Consider the following 24,099-nt stretch of genomic DNA (forward strand, 5'->3'; position numbering starts at 1 on the left):
GAGGTGACGACTGATAACATAATAATTAATTGAATTAGTGTCAGACTGCAAGACAATTCTGAAAAGAAATTTGTTGTAAATCAATACAAGGTCTAGACAGATAATAATAATAATAATAAGGTCTTCTTTATCCAGGGTAGCCTCTTCAGTGTTTCCACTGGTCTACCAGAGGGCCCTGCCATTATTATTACCCTGGCGTTGCCAGGTACCCATTTATACACCTGGGTCGAGAGGGACATTGTGGGTAAAACATCTTGTCCAAGGACGTCAGCACTGGGCGGGATTCGAACCCGGGTCCTCCGATTGGGAGTCGAGAGTCTTATCCACTATGCCACAGCGCCCCCACAAGATAACAAACAGAAAGCAGCCAAACAAGATATACAGCAAAGTAAACGGCGACAAAACAACAGTCTTACGGTATTACTGTGGTTGAACTTTGATACACTGCAGGTTACGAATCGCAGAGTTGATTACAAGTCGCAGAGTTGACATGCGAATTAAAGTCAAAGGTACACGTATGAACCCTGGATTGAAGAGGGCGCTGTTGGAAGGCATAATGATCGCCGCTGCTTTCATGACAAAGATTGATGATGTAAAGCTAATCAACTGTCGATCATAATACAGTCTGAGAGAATAGGTTCAACTTTGCACCTTTATCAGTGTCACGGTGCACGTGAACACCTTTACGGGTGCAACTTTGCACCTTTCAGACCAGTGTGTCACAATGGGAGCACTGTTGCGACACGGATTGTCGCCCCTACACGGATTGTCGCCCCCGTCACGGATTGTCGCCTGGCGACAATCCGTGACGCTTGTGCAGTTCCCAGTTTTTGACCTCGAAGGCGACGATCCGTGTAAGCAAAAAAATTGTTGCGACACGGATTGTCGCCCCGTCACGGATTGTCGCCCCGGGCTCGGGGTGGTTCCTCCGGTGTTAAGCTTTGGTGGGATGGGTATGACTGGTAAGTTATGCGTATGTGTGTGTGTGTGTGTGTGTGTGTGTGTGTGCGTGTGTGTGTGTTGTATTGTGAGCTGCAAGATATGTGATGTGTATGATTTGTTGTGTGTGTGTGTGTGTGTGTGTGTGTATGTGTGTGTGTTTGGAGTATAATAATACAATATGTAGAAACTGTGCATGTGTGGTGGTTGTAGAGTGGTAGTGGTTTGTTTGTCTGTGTGTATACGTGTGCCTGTATGCTTACGTGTGTATGTGGAATATAGTGGCGCTACTGTGGCAATACAAACGCCTTCAGAGTGTATGAGCACGTGTTTAAAGAATTCACACCAGCGTTGATCTAAAAATAGTATGGGTGTGTCAACCAATATCAGCGGTGAGGCGGGCTAGGCGAGAGAGAGACCGAGAGAAAATGCATATACGAGGGAGGTACCCTCCCCAAATGTTATTTGTCTTTGTTCATTTTTCACTGCAGTCATTTTCTTCCATCAGTCTTATAAACTAGAACGTCCATACCACTATTCTTTGTCCCAGAATAGGTTTGGCATGCTTTATGCATGAGCGAATAATTTCCACACGCCGTAAAAAATTTGTCAACCGTTAGTTGATTTTAGCACAAACGAACTGCCATTGCACACCGCTAATACATACGTAATAGATACAAACAAACACCAACAAACACTCAAACAAATCCTCATAATGCAAATAAACCAACTCAACACTTTTTTTCCTTGATATTTATTGATTTCATTCAAATCATTCATAAATCGACCCATTCTGGGTGTAACATGAACAAAAAAGTTACAAATGGCAATTCGAAACACAAACAAATCCATTTGTCAATCTATACCACAAATAATCTCACTTCAACATAGATAACTCGATTATAGACCAACCCTCCTAATAATTTCTTCACGAGAAAGTTTTGACATGTATGGCCCTACCAAACCTATATTCCTTGAATATATTGGTTTGGATCATGTAACACCTTCTTACTTACAAGGGCATATACATAAAAAAACCACACAAATACATTACACAAATCTAGAATGAAATCAGTCATACAAAAAACCGACCACCCCCTCCCTTCCCCAACCGAAACAAATTTAGGGCCTACATCTATCCTAAATATCAAATCCTACCAACATCTGTCATACCATTTATAACTATCCTTCTTCAAATCCAATCCCCAACCCACCAACCCCTGATTAAACAAAACCTATATCATCCCACACCCACATTCACCAACCCAAATATATATATACACACACACACACACACACACACACACATACACACGAGAAGGTTCGTTATTCCGAAGTTCCTTTTTTCCGAGGCTTCATTTATCCGAAACACACAATTCCCTATATCTAGAGGTTCGTTGATCCAAAAATGAAATTCGGAATAACGAACCTTCGGAATAACGAACCTTCGGAATAATGAGCCTTCGGACGAATGAGCCTTCGGACGAATGAGCCTTCAGAATAACAAACTTTTGCAATAACGAAATGTAACCCCCTTCCCACATACCGATGCACACCCGAACCGATACCACATTCCTTCCTGATGAAACGATTTCCCAATGTTGATAAATAAGACATAATGGACCGTATGCAGAAAAGCAGCATCCGCCCGCACGCAAGCTCCACTCCGAATTCATATACAAATCTGCCAAACAAACTCATCAAATTCAAAGCTGCTGATAAAATCAATATCAACGTTTATGGCCAGCAACAGCTAACTAGGTATCCCTCCCCACGCGCGGCTAAAAAACACATGTTTATACGCAAAAACTGACATAATAAACACATTCTTCCATCACACACACACACACACACACACACACGCACACACTGACACTAAATTATCATGTGCACGATCACATACACACTTCCTTGAAACCATACCATGACTTTTTACATTTCATGTTTGCATGGATGTAGCCATGTAAGTTATGTGTTAGTATTTCGATGATTATGTCCAGAACGATATTACCCAGCAAAATGTGCTTCGAGGGCGGGCGACAATCCGTGCCGCCAGCCCTCGTCACGGATTGTCGCCAGGCGACAATCCGTGACGGGGGCGACAATCCGTGCCGCCAACGCCCGTCACAGATTGCCGCCCCGAGCAGGAGGCGACAATCCGTGTAGGGGCGACAATCCGTGTCGCAACAGAGCACCGTTACTGATGCAATATTAACCTGTCTGGTCTGATAGGTGAAAAGTTGCACCCATAAAGTTGCTCCGGGTGTGAAACTGGATAAAGGTGCAAAGTTGAACCTACATATAATATCTTAGAATCATGATGCATGTAAACGCATGTTTCCACGGTAGCTAGCAGGCAATCTTAAGCTTTGAATGGTTCGAATAGAGTAAGCGGAACCAACCAGAAACAACGGCCGAATCAAAAGATCTATTCTTTGTCAAGGTTCTTTTTGCAAGTGACTACTAATTCCGACTACAAAAAGGGAGGTGGTTGCACGTAGCGGAGTGAACGGTTACGCTTTGCAAAATATTTCATGCAGGTGAAGGACTCATTTTTTATACCAACTGACTTTGCCCCCGTCTGACCAGGGCTACAACGGACGATCTCAAAAGAAGATGGGACGACAAAGCCGAGACTGTGATTATTGGGGGTGGGGCAGTCGGGGCGTCCGTGGCGTACAACCTGGCCAAGGCTGGTATGAAGGACGTGGTGCTGCTGGAAAAGACGGAACTTACTGCGGGGGCAACCTGGCACGCTGTGAGTTCGCCATTCATTAAGATAGTATCATTGAAACTGAATTATTAATCATCAAACTTATAGGTTAACTCATATCAAATTACTCTTTTTCCAGGAACATTAAAAGTTGTAACGAATCATTAACGGTCTCGAGTGGCAAAATCAATAGCCATTGCTTGCGTATTCAATTCAATTCAATCTATCTTCCCAGATTATGAAAATAACTGATTTTGCACCTCTGTATTTAAAAGATCAATTCCGATATTGTCATTTTAATTATTTACTTAGGTCAACAGGTAACTTAGCATTGCCAAAACCCAGGACAGAATACTGTAAAAGAACTTTCTATTATAGGGGTGCTGTGCAATACAACAATCTCCCTCCAAGTTTAAAAGTTGTTTGTAGTCCTGCTTCATTTTCTAGTAAATTGATATCATTTGTTCCAGATTTTTTGTAATCCTTTTATAGTATGTTTATTTTCTTTGTAGCTTAGTCGACATACAATGTACTTTTTTTTCTCTTGTCAGTGATATACATATTTTTTAACAGTTTGATTTTTTTTCCTGATATCAATATCAATTTTAGATTAGGACCCCATGGAAGAACAGCCATGTCTTCGTAGACTGAGCTGAATGGGCTATCCTACCGTACATATTCGTTGCTTATTTTTCTCTCTTGTTTTCTTCCTCTTTTCCATATTTGATGCATTCTATGTATTATTCTACTGTTGATCATATGTTGTATATTGCTTGTCATACTTTGACTGTACTCTTTTTTTACGCTGAATTTACGGTGAATAAATAAATCAAATCAAAATCAAATCAAATACTCTTGAGTATATATTGCTTGAGTGCAAGATGGAAATTGGGGGTAATTAACGAATTGGAAGCATTTATAGGCTTACGTAGTTTTAAATCAAACGGGTTTCATTACCCATGTTCTACGAAAACAAACAAACAAACAAACAAACAAACTGAGGTGACCACCGAAAAGCAATGCTTGCATACTAAGGACAATTTATTCATGTAATCGACTCAAAAACTAAAAGTATCTCGGAATAGCTGGTGATTCAGTGCAGCGGTAAAGCTGTACTGAAAAAACATGTAGTAGTAGGGCCTATTCCATTATCTGGGGATGAGGCTATTAATTTTTGAATTAACTAGAAAAACTGCCTGGAATTACCCAATACACCTGTATAATTATTATAATAGAGATATAATATTAAGGCATATGATGATAATAATAATAATGATAATAACACAATGTAATAGAAAGAGAGAGAGAGAGAGAGAGGAAATTCATTTGTACATTTTCATATACAACTTGTACCATTATGTATGAAGTTAATGCATTTGAAAGGTAGGCGCTTAACGTGTTAAAAGGTCATTTTCATTTTGGTCATTTTACTTCTCTCCCTCTATCTCTTTCTGTTCTTCCCACCTTACCCACTTGCCTTAATGTTCTCCCTTTCTGTCTTTTATACCTAAATGCATTACAGGCCGGCCTTGTCAGTGTATACCATCCGGGGATTAACGTCAAGAGAATCCATTACAATAGTATGAAGATATATGATCAGCTGGAGGAAGAGACAGGACAGGTATCATACCACACCAAACGCTTTGTCTGTAATATTTGCCATTCTGGTATATAGCTGAGATTGGGTAGGTGTTAATGCAAACCAATTAGAGTATGTTATTAAAGTTATCGGAAAGCATGTCACTGATGTTTGGAAGAATTCCTCCTCTTTTTTATTCTGAGGAGGCTTGTTTTATTCTCAATCTACAACAACGGGTTGCCTCGAAGCAACTGGATATTAATGATTTATTATCTTTTGATCAAGAGGGCGTTTATGATCGGGTCCACAGCAACTCACTGTTGTTTGGAAAAATTCCTCCTCTTTTTTATTCTGAGGAGGCTTGTTTTATTCTCAATCTACAACAACAGGTTGCCTCGAAGCAACTGGATATTAATGATTTATTATCTTTTGATCAAGAGGGCGTTTATGCTCGGGTCCACAGCAACTTTAAAAAATATTACATATTATCGATAACATTAAGCATATCTACAGCTATGCGAGCATTAGTAACGTGTATGTCAAACCATTCCATGGTCAAACGAAACTTCTTGTTTTATGTCGCGTGAAACAGAAGGCAGTTGCTTGTGTGTGTGCATGTTGTGTGTGTATTTGTGTGTACCAGATAAGTAAAATTTTTGAGCACTTTTGACAGACAATATGATAACCTCAATGCATTTTACTTGCATCTACTGCAAGAATCAGAGCAAAGGTCGGTCACGACTGAATCTGGTGGATATGGTTCAGTTCGGAAATAAAACATTGATAAAGTAAGCAATAGCCTGTATACGAGTAACTGGCTGCGTGACATTGACATTTTTCGGAAATAGAAACTGTGGTAACTTGAGGAAAATTAGTGATTCCCAATTATAACTGCAATTGTAATGCTTCATTAGTTCTCTAGAAAAGTAATATTATATCCAGTGACTGGGTTTTGCTTCACTTCACAGTTGTGAATAAAGTTTAAAAATACGCTATAGGAAAATGTTTGTTTGCCTCAAGACTAATGAAATGAAATGAAATGAAAAGTTATAGACAGTTTAGTTAGTCATTTTATTTTGGATCAAAAATTTATACTCCAGTGGTTGGTTGAAAGAGCTTGAACACGTGATTATAGATATTTACAGAATGCTGGCATATTTGACATTCCATAGAGTGCTATTTGTAATAATATGACGTCAGTTCTGTGACGACATTTTGCAAATAATATACTATTTGCAAAATGATGTCACATAGCAATTTTGTTACTGCGCACTGCTTCGTATCATCGCTCTGCGAAATGTAAAAATTTCTAACAAAACTATTGTGACGTCACAAAGCTATTCTGACATCGCGCGCTGGTTCATACCATGAACACTTAGAACAAAACACTGATAAACAGAGTTTATCAGTGAAAAACAGTGTTTATCAACTGATAAACAGAGTTTATCAGATTGATAAACTCTGTTTATCAATTGATAAACAGAGTTTATCGCTGATAAACACAGTTTATCAGAAAATCTCTGTTTATCAGTTGATAAACACTGTTTTTCACTGATAAACTCTGTTTATCAGTGAAAAACAGTGTTTATCGACTTTTTACACAAACGGCTTGCCATAACCCTACCTTAGTGTAACATCACGAAGCAATCCCGACATCGTGTGCTGCATATGTAGGGTCGGTGTTTAAAGGATCCTTTCACAACAATATATCGCATCCACCACATGACTTCTCGCCTCACACTTTGCATTTTACCCTTCTCTTGTTTAAATTTTGGTCCAAAATATAAAACAAAATAAGACTTTGCCTAATTTCGAGTTTCTGGTTAAAACTATAGGCCTCAGTGCATCCAGAAGTATATTATTCACTCAGGAGCGCAGCGCCTGAGTGACAAGGTTTTCTTTTGAATTTACTAATATATAACAAATATTACAGCTTTGTGTAAAAGTATACAAATTACTTTGCCTTGAGAGTTTCTGGTTTAAAGTATGGGCAAAGGGGCATGCACCGAGGCCTATGGTTTTAACCATGCAGAGACTCGAAATTAAGCAAAGTATATTTGTTTTTTTTTTATATTTTGGATTAAAATAACATAAAGAGAAGGGGAAATTATGAGGCGAGAAGTCGTGTGGGGATGTGATGTTGTGAAGGGATCCTACACTGATTGATACAATTGTTTTGTTAGAAATTGTTAAATTTCTCAGAGTGACGGTACGAAGCAGTGCGCAAGGTCAGAATTGCTTTGTGACGTCACAATTGTTTTCTTAGAAACAGTCACAGTTCACAGAGTGAGGGTACGAAGCACTGCGCAATGTCAAAATTGCTTTGTGACATCATATCGCAAATAGTATACTATTTGCAAATTGTCGTCACTAAGAGTGACGTCATTTTGCAAGTTCTACGCAGTGGAGTGTCAGATATACCAACATAGTACTGACATAGCTGAAAATACCTAAAATCACGTGAAGCTCTTCAACAAATCACTAAAGGATATTTTTTCTTTATCCAAAATATAAATCAAATATCATCAAGATGTCACTGCTAACAGGGCTGAGTATTGCTAACTTCATCTCCCTTATATTCGCTGATTTCTACAGACTTGCATATCATAAAACATTTTCCTGCATGAGCTAAGATTACCTTATCTTGCTCTAAAAGTCATAGTAATTGACTCTGACGTTTGCGGGTTTCTTTTCATCAGAACAAAAGTAATAGATCCCTTAAATCATGAACTGTTAACTGATAACTATAGAAAGTCGTCGCTCTCCTTTAATTGAATCAAAGTGCGGATAGAGATTACAGCAAAGTGAACCTTCGCGCTAATCCGTTTGCTAGTTTTTCTTAAGTTTACAATATTTCTATCAATGTGACTTACGTTCCATGGAATACCCAGCCTTTCAAGACTCAATAAAAAACACAGACATGTTTTCCAAAGTGCTTTCCATAAGTTCGCCTATCTCACGGGTTCACTGGATAAAAACTGAAGAAATAGGTATATTCAATACATAATCGGACAATCGCTTTCTTCAGGTCCTCGGAGGGCTTCACACCATCAATGATGGTCATCTTGACCCGTACTCAATGACGCAAGCCCTGGCCGTGGGAGCGCGGAGGTACGGTGCAAAGATCTACACACAGACGGAGGTTACTGGCTTGGATGCAAGAGAAGACGGAACGTGGGACGTGGCGACCAGAGAGGGGACAATTCGAGCTCAGAGAGTGGTTAATGTTTCAGGTATTTAGAACAAAAACAACACTCTGTGAGTGTACCTGTACTTAGATGTTTTGTTGCTGGCTCAAGGTCAGTTGACATCAGTTCGTTTATTGTGTTTTATATTGATGTTTTGTGTATTTTCTGAGGGTCCCATATCGTACAAGCTTTGCTTCTTAGTGGGACCCTCCACTTCCATCCTCATCCTTAGTTGACTTGCATTATACGCTTTATGTATTCAACAAAGATGTAATCGCATCTACTTTTCATTTTCATAATTTTCTTATGTACCTTTTCAAATTTTGTTCTGTATCACAAATATCCCGTGTATATGCAAATGTACATAATTTCTTTGTTCATTTTGATGGAGGTGAAAATAAAGTTGAAAGAAAGAAAGAAAGGTCAAGTACAATTTTAGTCCTTCTGAATGAAAATAAAGTACATATTGCAGGGCTGCCAACTCTCACGCATTGAGCGTGAGACTCACTCATTTTGGTCTTTTCTAACTCTAAAACTTTATTTTATTTGCATGCATTTCTATTGATCTCACTCATTTTGACTCCTAAATTATAGCATTGGCCTATGGAGTCTCACTGTCAACTAGTTTCCAGTGTTGGTAGCCCTAATATTGACAAAATCGAAGAGTGTATTAAAGGGATATATACCCTAGACGAACACGCGGATTCACTGAATGCAAAAACATAAGAACACATCATAAAAGTTAAAGGAAGAGACGATCCAATCAAAATGTTACGATATGATCCACAGTCCGTGATGTCATAGTAGTATAACGCTATATTTTGTGTGCGTATTTTGTATTTATATATAGGACTGTGGGCTAAAGAAGTGTCTCAGATGGTGGGCGTGGACCTCCCCATGATTTCGGTGAACCACCAGTACTTGGTTTCCTCCCCCCTGCCTGAGGTTGCAGCCTTAAGGAGAGAGTTTCCAGTCATGAGGGATCTTGAGTCATCAGGCTACTGTCGCATGGAAGGCAATGGTGTTGTCTTCGGTGTTTATGAGAGCCAGGAGAAGATGAAGCTGGTATACGACTGGGCTGTTCATGGTGTCCCAAAAGGTATAGGTCATTCCAGAATCTCCAGTTCTTAAAGCTTCATAAAAATGTTTGTATATGAACAGCGAAAATAGTGATAATGATAATAACAACTACAACAGCGGTGACGATAATAATTGCTATTTCAAAAAACACTTTTAATATCCAAGATATCATAATTATCTAAATTCCTATAAAAAAGTAAATACAACCGCAAAGATTTTGCGTATGATGAGGTTTGCCTTTATGATGTTTAAGGAGCTTAGTATAAACAAAAGTTTTATCACTTTTTCCCAGCACGTCATGTCATAAAGACTATACCTATATATTCATTACATTATGACCACGTTATCAGATTCCCCACAGATTTGTTTTCATCCGTAAGAACTTTGATAACTCTCTGTCCACGAAATCGTAATTGTTTTCATTTTTCTTTAGACAGACCTGGATTACATTTTTATTGCATGAGTATAATGTCCTGTGACGCAAAGCATGACTTCGAGGAGCTATCGTGATTCAATGGTTAAAACCACGAACTCTCGATCGTGAGATCTGTGGGTCATTAGTAATTCAATTTGAATTGAATTTGAATTGAGTTGAATTGAAATGATGTATAGAAGTAGAGTACAAGGAATTTTATATACTCATTGTAAAGTCCTTATAAGAGAGAACAGTCTAGTATTAGTATCTAATATCTTCTATAATTGCCATCATGTAAAATCAATTTAAACCTTCAAACTATTGAGCAAAAATTAAACCCCCAATTTCGGGCTTTACATATCTCCGCCTTCCAGGCTTCGGCCGTGAGCTCTTTGAGAACGACTTCGACCGCGTCCAGGAGCATTTGGAGCTCCTGATGAAGACATTTCCCCTACTGGCCTCGGCTGAAATCCAGAGTGCTGTTTCCGGTCCGATCAATATGTCGCCAGATGGCCTGCCCCTTGTGGGGCCGTCATTAGGCCTTCGGAATTACTGGAGTGCGACAGCCTTCGGGTAAGGAGTGTGAAGGAACAGAGGGGTTGGTAAATTATAGTGCTAATTTTTTTGTTATGGTTTTTATTCACCTAAATGCCCGAATTCCGTAAGTGACAGTGAGTGATAACGGAGGAAGAGTAACCCGCATCACACACACACACACACACACACACACACACACACAGGCACTATATGGACGAATAGATTTACATTACTTACATTACATAATAACAGTGAGTCACTTTTAGAGTTATTCCCTTGGAACCTTAAAGTACAGGCAAAAATTATCTATTTCTTGATTTTTATCGTGGACCCAACGTGCATCTTCCTTCGTTCTGGAAGATGTGTGATATAGCTTTAATAATATCCACACAATAGCTTCAGAGTGGAGTCATTAAGGAGAGTATGGAGGGAATGTGAAAATTGTGACATTTTACGCACAAAAGACATTTGAGCCACGAACAATTATAGATACCCAATCGTTGTTATAATTATCTGATGTGCAGCGACGATTTTTAACGTTCTTGAAACTAGTCTCACTCTGCTCAAATTTTCACTCGTCTTTTGTCTTTGATTCACAAGTGCGATGGGATCCTTCCGTCAGAGTAGCACTCTTTATTTCATAAATCTCTATCACCATTTTTGCAAGGTATGGCATTACTCATGCTGGTGGTATAGGCCAATATCTGAAGGACTGGATCATAAATGGGGAGCCGCCCTTTGACATGATAGCAACCGACAGTGATCGCTACGGCAAGTGGTGCACTCTAGATTACCAGCGCGTCAAAATCCCCGAGACGTATGGCATGAACAACGCGGTGTTATATCCGAAGGAGGAGCGTTTTGGAGGGCGACCAACTGCTCGGATTTCCGGTGCCTACCAGCTGATGAAGCAGAGGGGGGCACAGTATGGCTTCTGCGCAGGTAATTTCCCACAGGCACACCACAGATGAAAAGGTCCTTTCTCATTCATCACCTGTTTGCCACAGATTACTTTGTATCAAGTGAAATAGCTTCATAATCTGGCGATGACCATATCATGGGTGTGTAGAATCAGAGCTTAAAAACTCACAGGATAAAATCACGGGTGCTCTTGTTCATTTATTACTGTAGATATGCATTTTATGTTGTATGCATCACTTAAAAAACTGCACTCTTTTAATAGGAAGGCCTTTTGACTCCTTACAGTAAGGAGCAGGAGTCCTATAATTGAAAGAAATTTTGAGTTGCCAATTTAAAGGCAACGGGCATTCGCGCTTCTTCTTGTTTTTCTTTTCTTTTCTTGTCCGTCTCCTCCTCCTCATTTTCCTTCTTTTGCTTCTCCTCTTCATATTCCTCCACCTCTTCTTCATCGTTATCCTCCTCGTCTTCCCTCTCCTTTCCTTCATCCTCCTCTAGGATGGGAGCAACCTCAGTGGTTTGCACTTGAGGGAGATTATGCCAGCTACAGACCCAGCTTCTACCGGACAAACTGGCATGATCCCGTTGGCAGAGAGTACGAAACTGTTACGAAGAGAGCATGCATTATCGACTTGACTCCGTACGCCAAATTTGAGGTTAGGGGTCGAGATGCTCACAAACTCTTGGATCTGATCCTGGCCAACGATGTTCCAACAAAAGTGAGTTCGAGATGTTGTTCACACGTTAAGGATCACATGCTGGCCTCATCATTCAACTCACTTTCATGCTTGTACGTAATGTATGTATTCTGAACTCATATACTATGACTCAATGGGGGGGGGGGGGGGGGGTGGGGGGAGGGGGGTGGCGCTGTGGCAGAGTGGATAAGACTCCCGCGAATCCCAATTGGAGGACCCGAGTTCGATTCCCGCCCAGTGCTTATGTCCTTGGACAAGATGTTTTTACCCATAATGTCCTTGTCGACCCAGGTGTATAAATGGGTTTCTGGCAACGCTGGAGTAATAATAATGGCAGGGCCCTCTGGTAGAGCAGTGGCAACACTGAAGAGGCTACCCTGGATAAATAAGGCCTTATTATCGTTATTATCATTATCATTATTATTACTATTACTATTACTCAATTCAATTCTATTCAAATGAAATTTTATTTCCAATAACGCATGTTTGTTATCGATACAGATTCAAAGAAAAAAAAACCCGTGCAATTTATTAGAACAAAAAATATTGTATTGTTCAAAATAATTGTGTTAATGGACGACTGTTGTATCCATGTCGAGCTTCTCAATCCATATTTCTTGCGAAGAAACGTAACGAATTATCGGTGCACTGGAAGGCTTTAAGATGAGTTTTAGAATTATTGTTTTGTTGAAATGTGTTCTTTATATATTTTTGGTTCAGTTGTTTGCTTTTGTCTTATTGTTCATTATTTTAGTTGTTGTTTTTGAAGGATAAGAGAAATGAGCGATGGGAGGTATTTTACACGATCTTTCAAACTTTTTTTTGTAACATCAGTATTATTCCCATTCGTTAGATTTTGCCATCAAGTGCTAAGTGTAGCAATGCATACATTTCGATTCTTCTTGAGTGCATGATAATTATACTCTCTCACATCCATGCACAGGTTGGACACTGTTCCACGGGTCATATGTTGACCCCAAATGGGAGGGTGTATGGAGAGATTACAGTTATGAAGGTGGCGGAGGCTGACTTTTTCTGCATTACTGGAGCAATATCAGAACTACACGACCTCAGGTACTGCCTTTTTTGCTTGCCAAAGGGATAAAGTGGTGACCCTCTCTTTGTAATAATTTTGGTCTCCTCAAAACATCCATCAAAGTCGGTTTCATTTGCTATCTACTATAAGGTTGGCATATATGTTAACCCTTTGGGTGCCGATTGGCACAGGAAACCCCATAGCATTGTACACATTGTCCAAAGCCCCTGGCATAGAAAGGATTGATTAATAAAAGAAACAATTTTTCTGAGACAACAGTCTGGAAATCAGCTTGATATAATCCGATGAATGAATATAAAATCTGTGCTAAAACACACGTTGTAAATATTCGTTTAAGATCCCTGGCCAGCATGCTCTGATCCAGTCTGGTGAGATAAGAAGATACACAATTCGTGCAGCCTTTCAATTATTTTCTTGAAATAGATGAAAACTATATAGGTCAGTTTACACTGTATTTGGCAAAAGAATGTTAGATATCTAGATCCATTACTTTAGAAACTTTTATGCTGTAAACGAAGTGGAGATCTGAAGCAGGACAGCTCTGTTTGACACATATGAGACATGTGAAATATTGGTTGCAAATGAAGATTTTACCAAAATTTGAAAAAACAACAACAACAACTGCAGTACATGGTTCCATAGATTGAAAGTTAAATGCTTGCTAGGTAAAATGTCTTCGGACAAGGTTGGCAAATAAGGTATGACGATATGAAAATTATAAGTTTATTCATATAATGTGGTTACTCAAAAGGCAATCAGTCAGAAATTGGCTAAACAAGTGAACATGTGATTGTTGAACGATTATTCTCGTGTTCTGCTATGAGAAAATATGTGTGTATATGTAAGACATAAAAGACTATGACAAGCGTTATCAAACGATGAAACGAGTGTGTACGTTTTCAAACGTTAAAACGGCTATATAATTTTCATCGCTCTCGATAGAACAACTTTTGGCTTTCCATGCAATGCAATTATAAATGCAGACAAAAAACGACTGACAAATCGCTGACATCGCTTGCTAACATATCAAGAATTTGGGAGTGCTGGAGAACAATCTGCAATCCGCCAATGCAGTATGCTGCAGATTATGCTGAAACAAATATAATCGTACAAAAGTGTTCTGACACTATATTTTGTGAGTGTTTAGGTACCTCGCCGGGCATTTCAAATTCTTGAATGAAGTATTTCGTGTGTTCCCTTCCCCGCCCGTTATAATCTGTGATGTTATTATAATAACCCACTGTAATAACCTTACGTCTAATGAAGATAGTAACCTATTTTTAATTATAGCTTACTCTGAATACTTTGGAATGGATTTCTTATCCTAAATTTAAACAAATTTAGAGAAAATAGATGTACAGAAAACGCTCAAAAGCAATCTCCCATGCTGAATGAAAATGAAAATATTATATGTGAAATATGTATGCTGTTTCACATACTACATTTTGAAAACTGACACTACAAATTGTATTTGTTGGGAATGAAAATAAGTGAAATACATGAATGAATGAATAAATAATGAAATAAAATGAAGAAATGAATAAATGAATAAATAAATAAATAAATAGATGAAAAATAAATGATATAATAAATAGATAAATGAAATTTCATATGAACACATTTCATATGCTTTTCACTGCCATGGCCCATGGGTAAAACATATCACAGCTGTTTCGAGAAAAATAAATGAAAAATCTCAGATCTGGTTAGAGCAGTGTGCGCCTGATTGATAAAGATTTTCTTTTAAAAAATAACATTAACTATAGTCACCTCAACTTTAGACTGTTTATGAAAAATGGTCAGGTTATGCTGAGGAACGCATTCGACATGGGACCCCCAAAATGGAGGTTTACATGGAGTGTTTCAGAAAATGGCCAAAAGATAAAGCATCCAGTCCCAACATACACGACATAAGAGTTTCTATCTCTCGAAAAAGCCCTAAGAATATAATGCGGTATCTTTTTTTGTCCCTCTCAGGTGGATGGACCAGAAGGCATGGGAAAACCAACTTGACGTTCAGTTCGTTAACATGACTGAGGAGCTGGGGTGCCTTGGTATCGCTGGCCCTTACTCCCGGGACATCCTTGCCGCCATTACGGCAACAGACGTCAGCGAAGAGGCATTCGGGTTAATGACTGCCCAGAATGTCACAGTCGGCGGAGTCAAAACGAGAGCTTTGAGGGCGTCCTACACAGGTGACTGAAATTACACACAAAACGACTCTTTTTCAACCAATGTTTGTTTCTTTGTGTGTTTTTGTCTGTCTGTCTGTCTGTCTGGCTGGCTGGCTGTCTATTTGTGTGCGTCATTATCGTTTCCATAAAGTTGACAGGTAGGCCTGAAGAACTTGAATATAAATATTCTCATTAGAGGTCTAACGACACTTAGAAGGGTGTGAAACATGTTCGAAAGATTTACAGTGAAAGCCATTTAAATGGGCAGATTATGATTTGTTAGTGTCAAAATCTAATCTGATGTCTGATTACGTAAGTCTTGTTCTTCTTTCTGCCTACAGGTGAGCTTGGATGGGAGCTTTACCACTCCCGCTCCGAAACGGGGGCGCTCTACAAGGCTCTTCTGGGAGCAGGAGAGAAGTACGGCGTTGGGGATTTCGGAACATTCGCCTTGAATGTGCTCAGAATGGAGAAGGGTTTTCGTGCCTGGGGGTCAGAGGTCAGGAGAGTGTCAATACCTTCCCTTCCGTAGTAATGGCAAATTAGCTCAAGGCTTATCACTCTCTGCTCATCATCAGTGACCATATCTCGCATTTCCAGGTATCCTGGAATAAATAAAACTGTCACTGGTGAAAAACTTTAAATTAAATTTGACACAAGTTTTCAAGTTGTAGATATTCTGCTCTGGTGTGTCAACGGAAGAAATCCCATTACATATTTCAAAAATGTACAGGAGTCGATCATCGGTCCATTTACCGTATAGTATAGTGGTGATTATTTAAACCTACATTCAGGTTTTAAACATTGTTCTGTGTTATTTAGCTGGTTCTGCAGTGGGAGATTCATGTCGAAGGTGCATGTTCCGGGTAATATATGCTAAAATGAAGCAAGAAACGCGATATCTTATGATTTTTCATGCAATATCATCATTAAATTTTGCGATTTATTCCAGATATTCAATTTATCGAAACTATATGTTACGCTAGGTTTTTAAATCCTGCCGGGCGTACTTACATTGGACAGTAAGATATATTAAATAAACTTACTGCAAAACATACTGTGTTTTATGCTTAGGTGACGACTGATCACAACCCCATAGAGGCTGGTTTGTCCAGCTACATCAAACTGGAAAAGCCTTTCATAGGGAGAGATGCAGTCGAGAAGATAATCAAACGAGGTCCTGAGAGGCAGCTGGTGCTCCTCAAAGTGGATGCTGATGGCATGGACACCACTGGTTACGAGAGTGTGTGGTACGACGGAAAGGTGAGGCCAATGATGTGTCCGTTTAAAGGAATAGTACAGTTTTGGTTGAGATGAAAATTGAGCTTTTAAATTTTTGCAAGATACCAAGAAAACACTTATGATATAGTACAGAGCATACCATTTTAAGAGGAATTCAAAGTTTATTTGATGAAAATCGGGTTTGGAATAACTGAAACATTCAAAAACAAAGAAAAACAAAGCGATCATTACAAAGTGTGGGTCCCACACTTTATTGGAATCGCTCTTTTTTGATATCTCAGCCATTTCAAAACCAATTTTCAACAAATGAACATTGAATTCCTCATAAAATTGCATGCTCTTTTATATTTTATATGAGATTTCTCATTATCCCACCTGAAAATGGTAGAAACCGGAAATTAGGTCTCAACCAGAACTGTACGATCCCTTTAATCAACTAAGCGCGTGATTTGAATAATACTACTTTCGTTAAGAACCAATAACGCATTTTCTCATTTAACCTTATGACGAGAACTTGTATTGTTTTATGATTACACTGTCAGGTACAATTTAGCATGAAAAGCGCGCTCAAAAATTTAATGCAAGTCGTGACACTTGATGTTCCTTTAAACTGTGTAAAGACTGTTGCAGTCATTATTGTCATACTTGAGGAACAAATGACCATAATTGAGGTTTTCGCTGAAAGCAATTTTTAGTAGTTTTATGAAGAACATCTACACAATGTTTTTATATTCTTCCGTTGCTTCTTGTTGTTGTTTTTTATTCGTTTGTCATGCTTCATACTATCACGTTTTTCATGTTTATTTCATGGAATTCATTGATGGGGCAACAGTATGCTGCAAAGGACATTTCAAAAATAGTAATTATGAATGCGAATACAATCGTGAATTCAGATATATTTAGAAATTCAAAGTTGGGAATTTTGAATAATGGTTGTGCTACGACTGCAGTGTTTTTTTCATAACATATTGAAATGAATAAAAAACAAAGTTTGTACTGTAGAAGCTTGGTTTTCTTCCAAGGCAACAAAAGTTTTTCCCTGTAAACCAGAAAGCTTTAAATATTTGAAGTGATGATAGTGCCCAAAACAGATAAATTGATTGCAGGGTGGGGCGGGGAATGATAAAATCAATAAATCTTAATGTGGGATATGGAAACGGGTGTAAAGTCGTAGCAAAGGTATGATCACGGTAAATAGATTGAGACGGTAATGGATTGATATTCGACTTTCACACTAAAATCATTAAAAGCACAGGTACAACACCTACAGTTGGTATCATTGACAAAAAGCAAAGATAATATATACTACAGGACTCGACATTAGGGGTGGCCCGGTGGCCTAGGCCCAAAACATTAATGTCGGGCCACCAAACTTCCATAAAGGCTATAATTTGGTGGACCGATCGGGCACCTCATATCTAAAAATTGATTTATCATGTTGCGTTGCATTTCGGGGCCACCATAGTTCTTCTTTCGGCCACCAAAATTTAGAATCCAAAGATCTTTAGTGGTCCGATTGTGCCACCAGAGAAAAAAAACTGTGTCTATTGAGCGCTGCATATGGGGCAAAGTAAAATTAAAAATCCGCAGCCATGAGGAAAGAGAATCGTAACTCATCATGCTTTTATTTACACCCCTGTTTATAGGTGGTGGGACACACCACATCAGGTTGCTTCAGTTACCAACTATCCCGACCTATCGCCTTTGCCTATCTCCCTGTTGGTCTCCAAGAGGTTGGGTCAAAGGTGACAGTTGAGATTCTTGGCAATCAGTGGCCGGCGGAAGTCATCCCTGACCCCCTGGTGCGCGTCTTGGCTGATTCCAGAGGAAAACCAGGGAACTAGACAGGTGGTGAATGTTAGAACTTGATCGAAAGATGACTACAATACGAAAACACACGTGGAGAAAGTGACGCCCACACAAGGACAACATTGGAAGATTGTGTTAAAGGGCAAATGCAAAAATCTTTTCTTCTCGATGTTTACACCCACAAGTGTATTTACTGCTTCTTGTTTCAATATCGTTTTGACCAAACAAACAAACAGATGAAAGATATATAATTTGCAATATTTTCAAGACGACAGGTCTTACCTCAGGTAATAGTGCTATATATGCTAGAAGGGGACTCGACTAATGAAATACATAATTTTGTACAATGAAAACTGTATATATCATATATATATACTACATATTGTAGATCGTCAAAAATTGAAATGTCGGAAATGATTTTCCTGCACTGCGCACAGGAAATATTGAATTAAAATTCGATGTCAACAGATTTTTCTGAATTTTGTCACAGTGCGTAAAGTCCACGAAGTATAAATGTCTATCATGTTTGTGAGCATGTCTCCCGCAAGAAGCATGATATATATTTTATATATACTTGCCTTATTTCGTTTTTTTAACCACATGTCAAACAAAGGACATCAAGCAAAGTTGTTCATGTAGAGAGAATGTTTTTACTTACTTGGTGTCAGTTGATACTTCCAATTTAGACGTTGAATTCACTCCATGTTCAAGTTTTCAGTGACCAAGGTATAATCAAGCATATGGACTTGTGAAAGTTTTGCCGAGATTGAACGAAATTGACGGAACGAAAATTGATACAATTTATACTGATGTTAATAATTCAGCGATTCTGGGTATATGGTGAGTGTCCAGATTAAATTTCGTATCTTTAAAGAGCCTGAAATGCTTCATTGTTAGGTTGTCCTGTAATCAACCTTGACATTATTTGAGGAGTTACTTGGTAAAATGTTGAAACAGCCCTACAAATATTTATACAAAAACGAGTCTCAACTCTCAGTGTGCTCCCATACAAAGGTCCTATATGCATGAATGGAACAGGGTCGCCATTAGATATACAGGTAGACCTCGATTTCTGCCCAGATGTCCAATATACCACAATTCGTTAGCAACACATTGAGAGGCCTAATTAATCTGTCTTCCATCATGATCACGACATGAAAGTGTAACGGGACATATTCAAAACTTCAGTTTCTTTCGCGATACCAGTTGATACGAGTAAAACTGAATATCATCTTTATGCATAATGTTTCAAGAATTGCTGTTTTTTAATGATATAATTTAAGGACACACTCCACCTGTTTACCATAGGAACCAATTCAACTGGTGTTTGCAAGCATTACGTGTAGCTAGTGCCCATATAATTATCTCACAGCTGCTCTCGTTATGGACTCTCGGCTTTGTTACTGTCATTCATGTACGGATAAAGTCTTGTTATTTACATCTCAATGTATTATTGGATCTAATGATAAAATGTTGTGAAGGGCGGTGCATCTTTGTATACTTAGAAGAAAAAAAAACCCGCAAAACCCACAATTCTTTCCCGATCAGTATTACAGTTCTTTCATTCCCTTCCAATCTTGTCATTGTTAACCCTTCCCACCTTCTTTTTGTTTGATAGTATCTTACTTTTTTATCATTATTGTCCGGTCTTCTAATATTCCACCTCTCTGCATCTCTGAAACACTATACACTTATTAATGACATTTACATTCACATTCACATTCACCACGCCAGTCTGCCTCATCTATATGGCACGAATGTTGGAATCTTGCTGAAAATCCTCCTATATTGATAATTGTTTTCATCCATTTTATATAGTCGCCATCCCCTTCTTCCTTCCTATAAATTACTTTGCAAAACATGTCATAATGTGTGCTGTCATATGTATGGACTTTCTAGATGTCAGTTGTTGATTAAAACGTCATTCATCCAAGTAATAAAATGTGTATTTACCTTCAAATCTCTCTCCTGATCAGTCATGTGATTGTTCCAAACATATACTTGAGAGCTCATTAATCTTGTGCATTTGTGAGCATTGTGTATTGGTGTAGGAATATGTACCCTGCATAATGTATACATAAAATAATTCGGCATTTAAAAGGGGAAATCCAGTCCAAATATAAGTTAGTGTGATAAAAAAGAGTAAAATCCTATGAGTTGAACGGTAAAGATTTGACTGAAATCAGAGGAAAAATAAGTTATGACATTTTTTTAAATTTGCTAATTTCTGCAAAGCAGTTCTTGTACAGTGGATATGAATATGCAAATGATTGAGCTAACCATGTCATAACCTCACAATTTTTCGTTGAGCATGTACAAAAAAAAATGACGAAAATTCAATGTTTCTGTCTTTGAAGTCTGAAACAGACTATTCCTCCTTGAATAACTTCAGAATTAATTAGTGATCAGTCAATTTAGAGTGTACGTTGTACAATGTACTAGGATTTGAGCCTCGGGCATAATTGCGTTTGAGTAAAAAAAAAGTGAAATTTCACAAGTACGTACAAACTATATGGCAAGCTGCGAGGGGAAGACATGCTCACTTTGCTATTTGCATATTCATATTGACTATTCAAGAACTGTTTCCTGAAAAATTAGCGAAACTTCAAAATGTCATAACTTCCTTAATTTTCACCCGATTTTGATCAAAATTTTACTGTTAAACTCATAATATTTAACTCTTTTTTTTATCAGACTAACTTATATTTGGACTGGATTTTCCCCTTTAACACCTTGTTGCACTCTTCCAATATACCACCTGGCCTTCCAGCATCTCTGCATGGATTCCTCCATGAGCATCCATATGGGATTATTGCATCAAATACACATCACATGGACACACAAAGTCACTAGATATAATAATAACTGAACAAATCAAATGCAAACATTTCCTTTCAAGCAATAGGAGAGAAGCAAAATCTAAATTGCCTCATCTTGATAATAATAAAAAACACGGAATATGTGTCCATGTATTTATCCCACGAATACTATTATACACTATGCGAATCATCCTCTTCTATGACTGCAACTTATGCACAGATTCACTATATGTGTGATAATAAATAAATGAACAAACGCCAAGAACAAGTAAACAAGTTCAGGAACATAATAAGATTTAATGCATGTCTCTATGTCTTTTGGTATTACAACTTCACTTGTATTATGCAATAGACAGGTCAACCAAAATATTGATGCTATACAGAATTACTGTTGTGTGTGGCTATTCATTCCGACTACAAAGCTTTCACGCATATTGACCAACATGGTAACAAAGAATTCTTGCAAATTGGATTCATACCACAAAACCAGTTATTTGGTATGAACTGTTAAACAGCATGTCAAGGAGTTATAGTGTGACATACTTAGAGCATAAGTGAGCCAAGCTTATTGGTTTGGTTTATTCGTTTGGGGGGAAGACAAAGGAAGTGAGGCTGTTGACATTCCATGAGAGAAAGGTGGAGATACAAGTCGAACTTCTTTCATTCTTTCATGAGCCAATGCAATATCCTACAAGCTTTGCCTACAGATAGAGTTGGCAGAGTTCCGGACATTCACACGTTCACAGGGAGGTTCCAAAACAAGATAACTGAGATATTTGTATGGGAGATACGAGCATTACGAGCAGGAAGGGTTTCTTTTTTTTAAATGATTCTCTAGCATGTCTGAGATATTTAGAATATTTCATTTAATTACAATCAGAGAGACTGCTCCAGGCGTTGTAATATCATGGAGCTACAGTAGCTCCATAGTAATATCATGCGCTGACTCTCAACTACAAATTACAAAACGGGGAGCACAGAATGTTTGGATATTTCTTTTCATAGTCTGCTTTAGCTTCATTTGGGCTTGCCCTTTCCAGAAAATTGAACAGTATGACCAGGAGTCATGGATGATGCATTAGGCCCATCATCTGAACAGCCATCCAGCATTTCAAGAAGCATATCCCAGGGGCGGATCCAGGAATTCTGTAAAGGGGGGGGGGGGGCGTGACTAATATTTCTGGTGGCACTTCCGGGTTTCATTTCATTTTTTTCTTTTTATTTCTTTGGTTTTCACGAAAAATAAAGGGGGGAGGCGTGCGCCGGTTGCGCCCCCCTCTGGATCCGCCACTGTATCCGTAGCCAAGAGCTCAATAAACACTTGTTTTGTTCTGGGTGTTTGTTTGTGTATGTGCGTGTGTGCGTGTGTTTGGGGGTGAGGGGTTGAAATCATTGTAAATTGTATGTGATGATGAGATGAACTGACAAATAACATGAAACTGCACACTTTGGGACGGAGCCATGAAGAAACCCGTGAACGATATTAAAGATGCTCTGCAGCCGTTTGGCTTACCGACTGCTCATAGAGAAAGACGGAATTTTTCCAAATCCTTGGCATACTGCAGCATAGATTGAATGTGTTCATCTCTGTCAATATACATTTTGGCAATAAATCGACACAAATTATAGAATGGCATCGTGTAATTATAAAATACAGTGCTGCCATGAAACAACAAAATTCAAGGAATTGCACCATTGAAAAAAAAGAAATGAAGGCATCACACAAATCTTGGGTTACAATGTTGATGTGACAGAGCAGCAAGTTCCTACTTTAATAAACATAGCTCTGCATAGAACTCTTAAAATGTGGTTTCACAGTTGATGCAAAAAAAAGAAGAAGATTACAATCCAAAGAAAGAAAACCTACTTGAGGACAGTAATGATAGAATATAAAACATGATAAAACACATAGGCCCTATGATAAAACCTGTAATGACATTAATGTCAGAAATATAACAAGTTTATTCTCATCTGTGGGTTTAAAAACGGTATTTTGGAAAGGTTTTAAGTTTCTTGAATTCACTTTGACATGCAATATCTCCCTCAATATGCTTTTTAGACACTGCGGACGGATCATTCTTTATGTTCTCTCCTACTCAGATCAATCTTTAAATAATGTCTACACTTACAACAAGTCTACCCCAAATTTGAATCAGCAGAGACAGGCACACACCAAATAATTGCACCGATGATATCACATGTATTTTCACACTGTAGCATCATATTCGCATTCTAGTCTCACATCAAGCAAGTACGCTATATATTCTCAATTTCCCTTATTATGTCCCAAAGATTGACAAGCTCCTGCTAAAGAAAATAGAAACACCCAACTTTTTTATTAAAAAGAGGGCGATTACACAGGATGGGTACGGTGTGAGCCAGCTAGCAAGAAACCAAAGCACATGGATAGCAGAAGCTGGCATCACTTCACCCGAAAGTGAACCTTGCTAACCAGCAGCATGTAGGCCAATAAGAACGTAATCTAATTATTGATATCCGCTGCAGTCTGTCAGTGTCTGAATATGGTGTATACTATTCAATTTATCATTGATCCCACTAAATCATCCCAGCTTTACTGGCCATACCTTCATTGAAAAGTGAAAGTCTCTTAAATCATAAATGATAATGAATCTTGCCAGCCTCCATTTTTGTTCTTACTCTGTATACAATAGCCACACAGGAATGATAAGGATGATGTTCAGTAAGGTATAACGTGTACTTAATGTAACTTCATCATTACAATAATATTGAAGCCAACAGTATGACTGTCTGAACACTTTTTTAGTGTGATTTTTGCCACTCACTCTCATATTTGACATCCCGGTACTGTATGTTATTTCATATGCCCTAATATAGGTCTATGATTATGTTATATATCTTGTCAAGTAACAAATTTCATGGAAGAAATACACTATGTATACAAATACTTGA

At 38.4% G+C, this 24,099-nt stretch overlaps 1 protein-coding gene across 1 annotated transcript; it reads left to right on the plus strand.

The window, feature by feature from the left end:
* The first annotated feature begins 328 nt into the window (after positions 1-328).
* On the plus strand, positions 329-18,384 carry LOC139744973 (dimethylglycine dehydrogenase, mitochondrial-like). Its single transcript, XM_071655383.1, has 12 exons — positions 329-417; positions 3,529-3,697; positions 8,260-8,464; positions 9,270-9,518; positions 10,289-10,487; positions 11,119-11,393; positions 11,868-12,088; positions 13,011-13,141; positions 15,102-15,319; positions 15,640-15,797; positions 16,373-16,561; positions 18,187-18,384. Exons 1-12 carry the CDS (start codon positions 329-331, stop codon positions 18,382-18,384), a joined length of 2,301 nt encoding a protein of 766 aa, XP_071511484.1.
* Positions 18,385-24,099: the final 5,715 nt, after the last annotated feature.

The sequence above is a fragment of the Diadema antillarum genome, unplaced genomic scaffold (genome assembly GCF_040938485.1).
Source record: "Diadema antillarum isolate AM-2024a unplaced genomic scaffold, OU_Dant_1.0 seq00001224_RagTag, whole genome shotgun sequence".
In the NCBI taxonomy this organism is placed as follows: domain Eukaryota; kingdom Metazoa; phylum Echinodermata; class Echinoidea; order Diadematoida; family Diadematidae; genus Diadema; species Diadema antillarum.

What these genes read in the sequence shown, in the direction of transcription:
- LOC139744973 (XM_071655383.1), top strand. Translation starts at nt 329, where the DNA reads ATGCCACAGCGCCCCCACAAGATAACAAACAGAAAGCAGCCAAACAAG. An exon ending in ACAGTATGGCTTCTGCGCAG is followed by an intron (nt 11,394 to 11,867) that starts GTAATTTCCCAC and finishes ATCCTCCTCTAG; the next exon opens with GATGGGAGCAACCTCAGTGG. An exon ending in CCAACGATGTTCCAACAAAA is followed by an intron (nt 12,089 to 13,010) that starts GTGAGTTCGAGA and finishes ATCCATGCACAG; the next exon opens with GTTGGACACTGTTCCACGGG.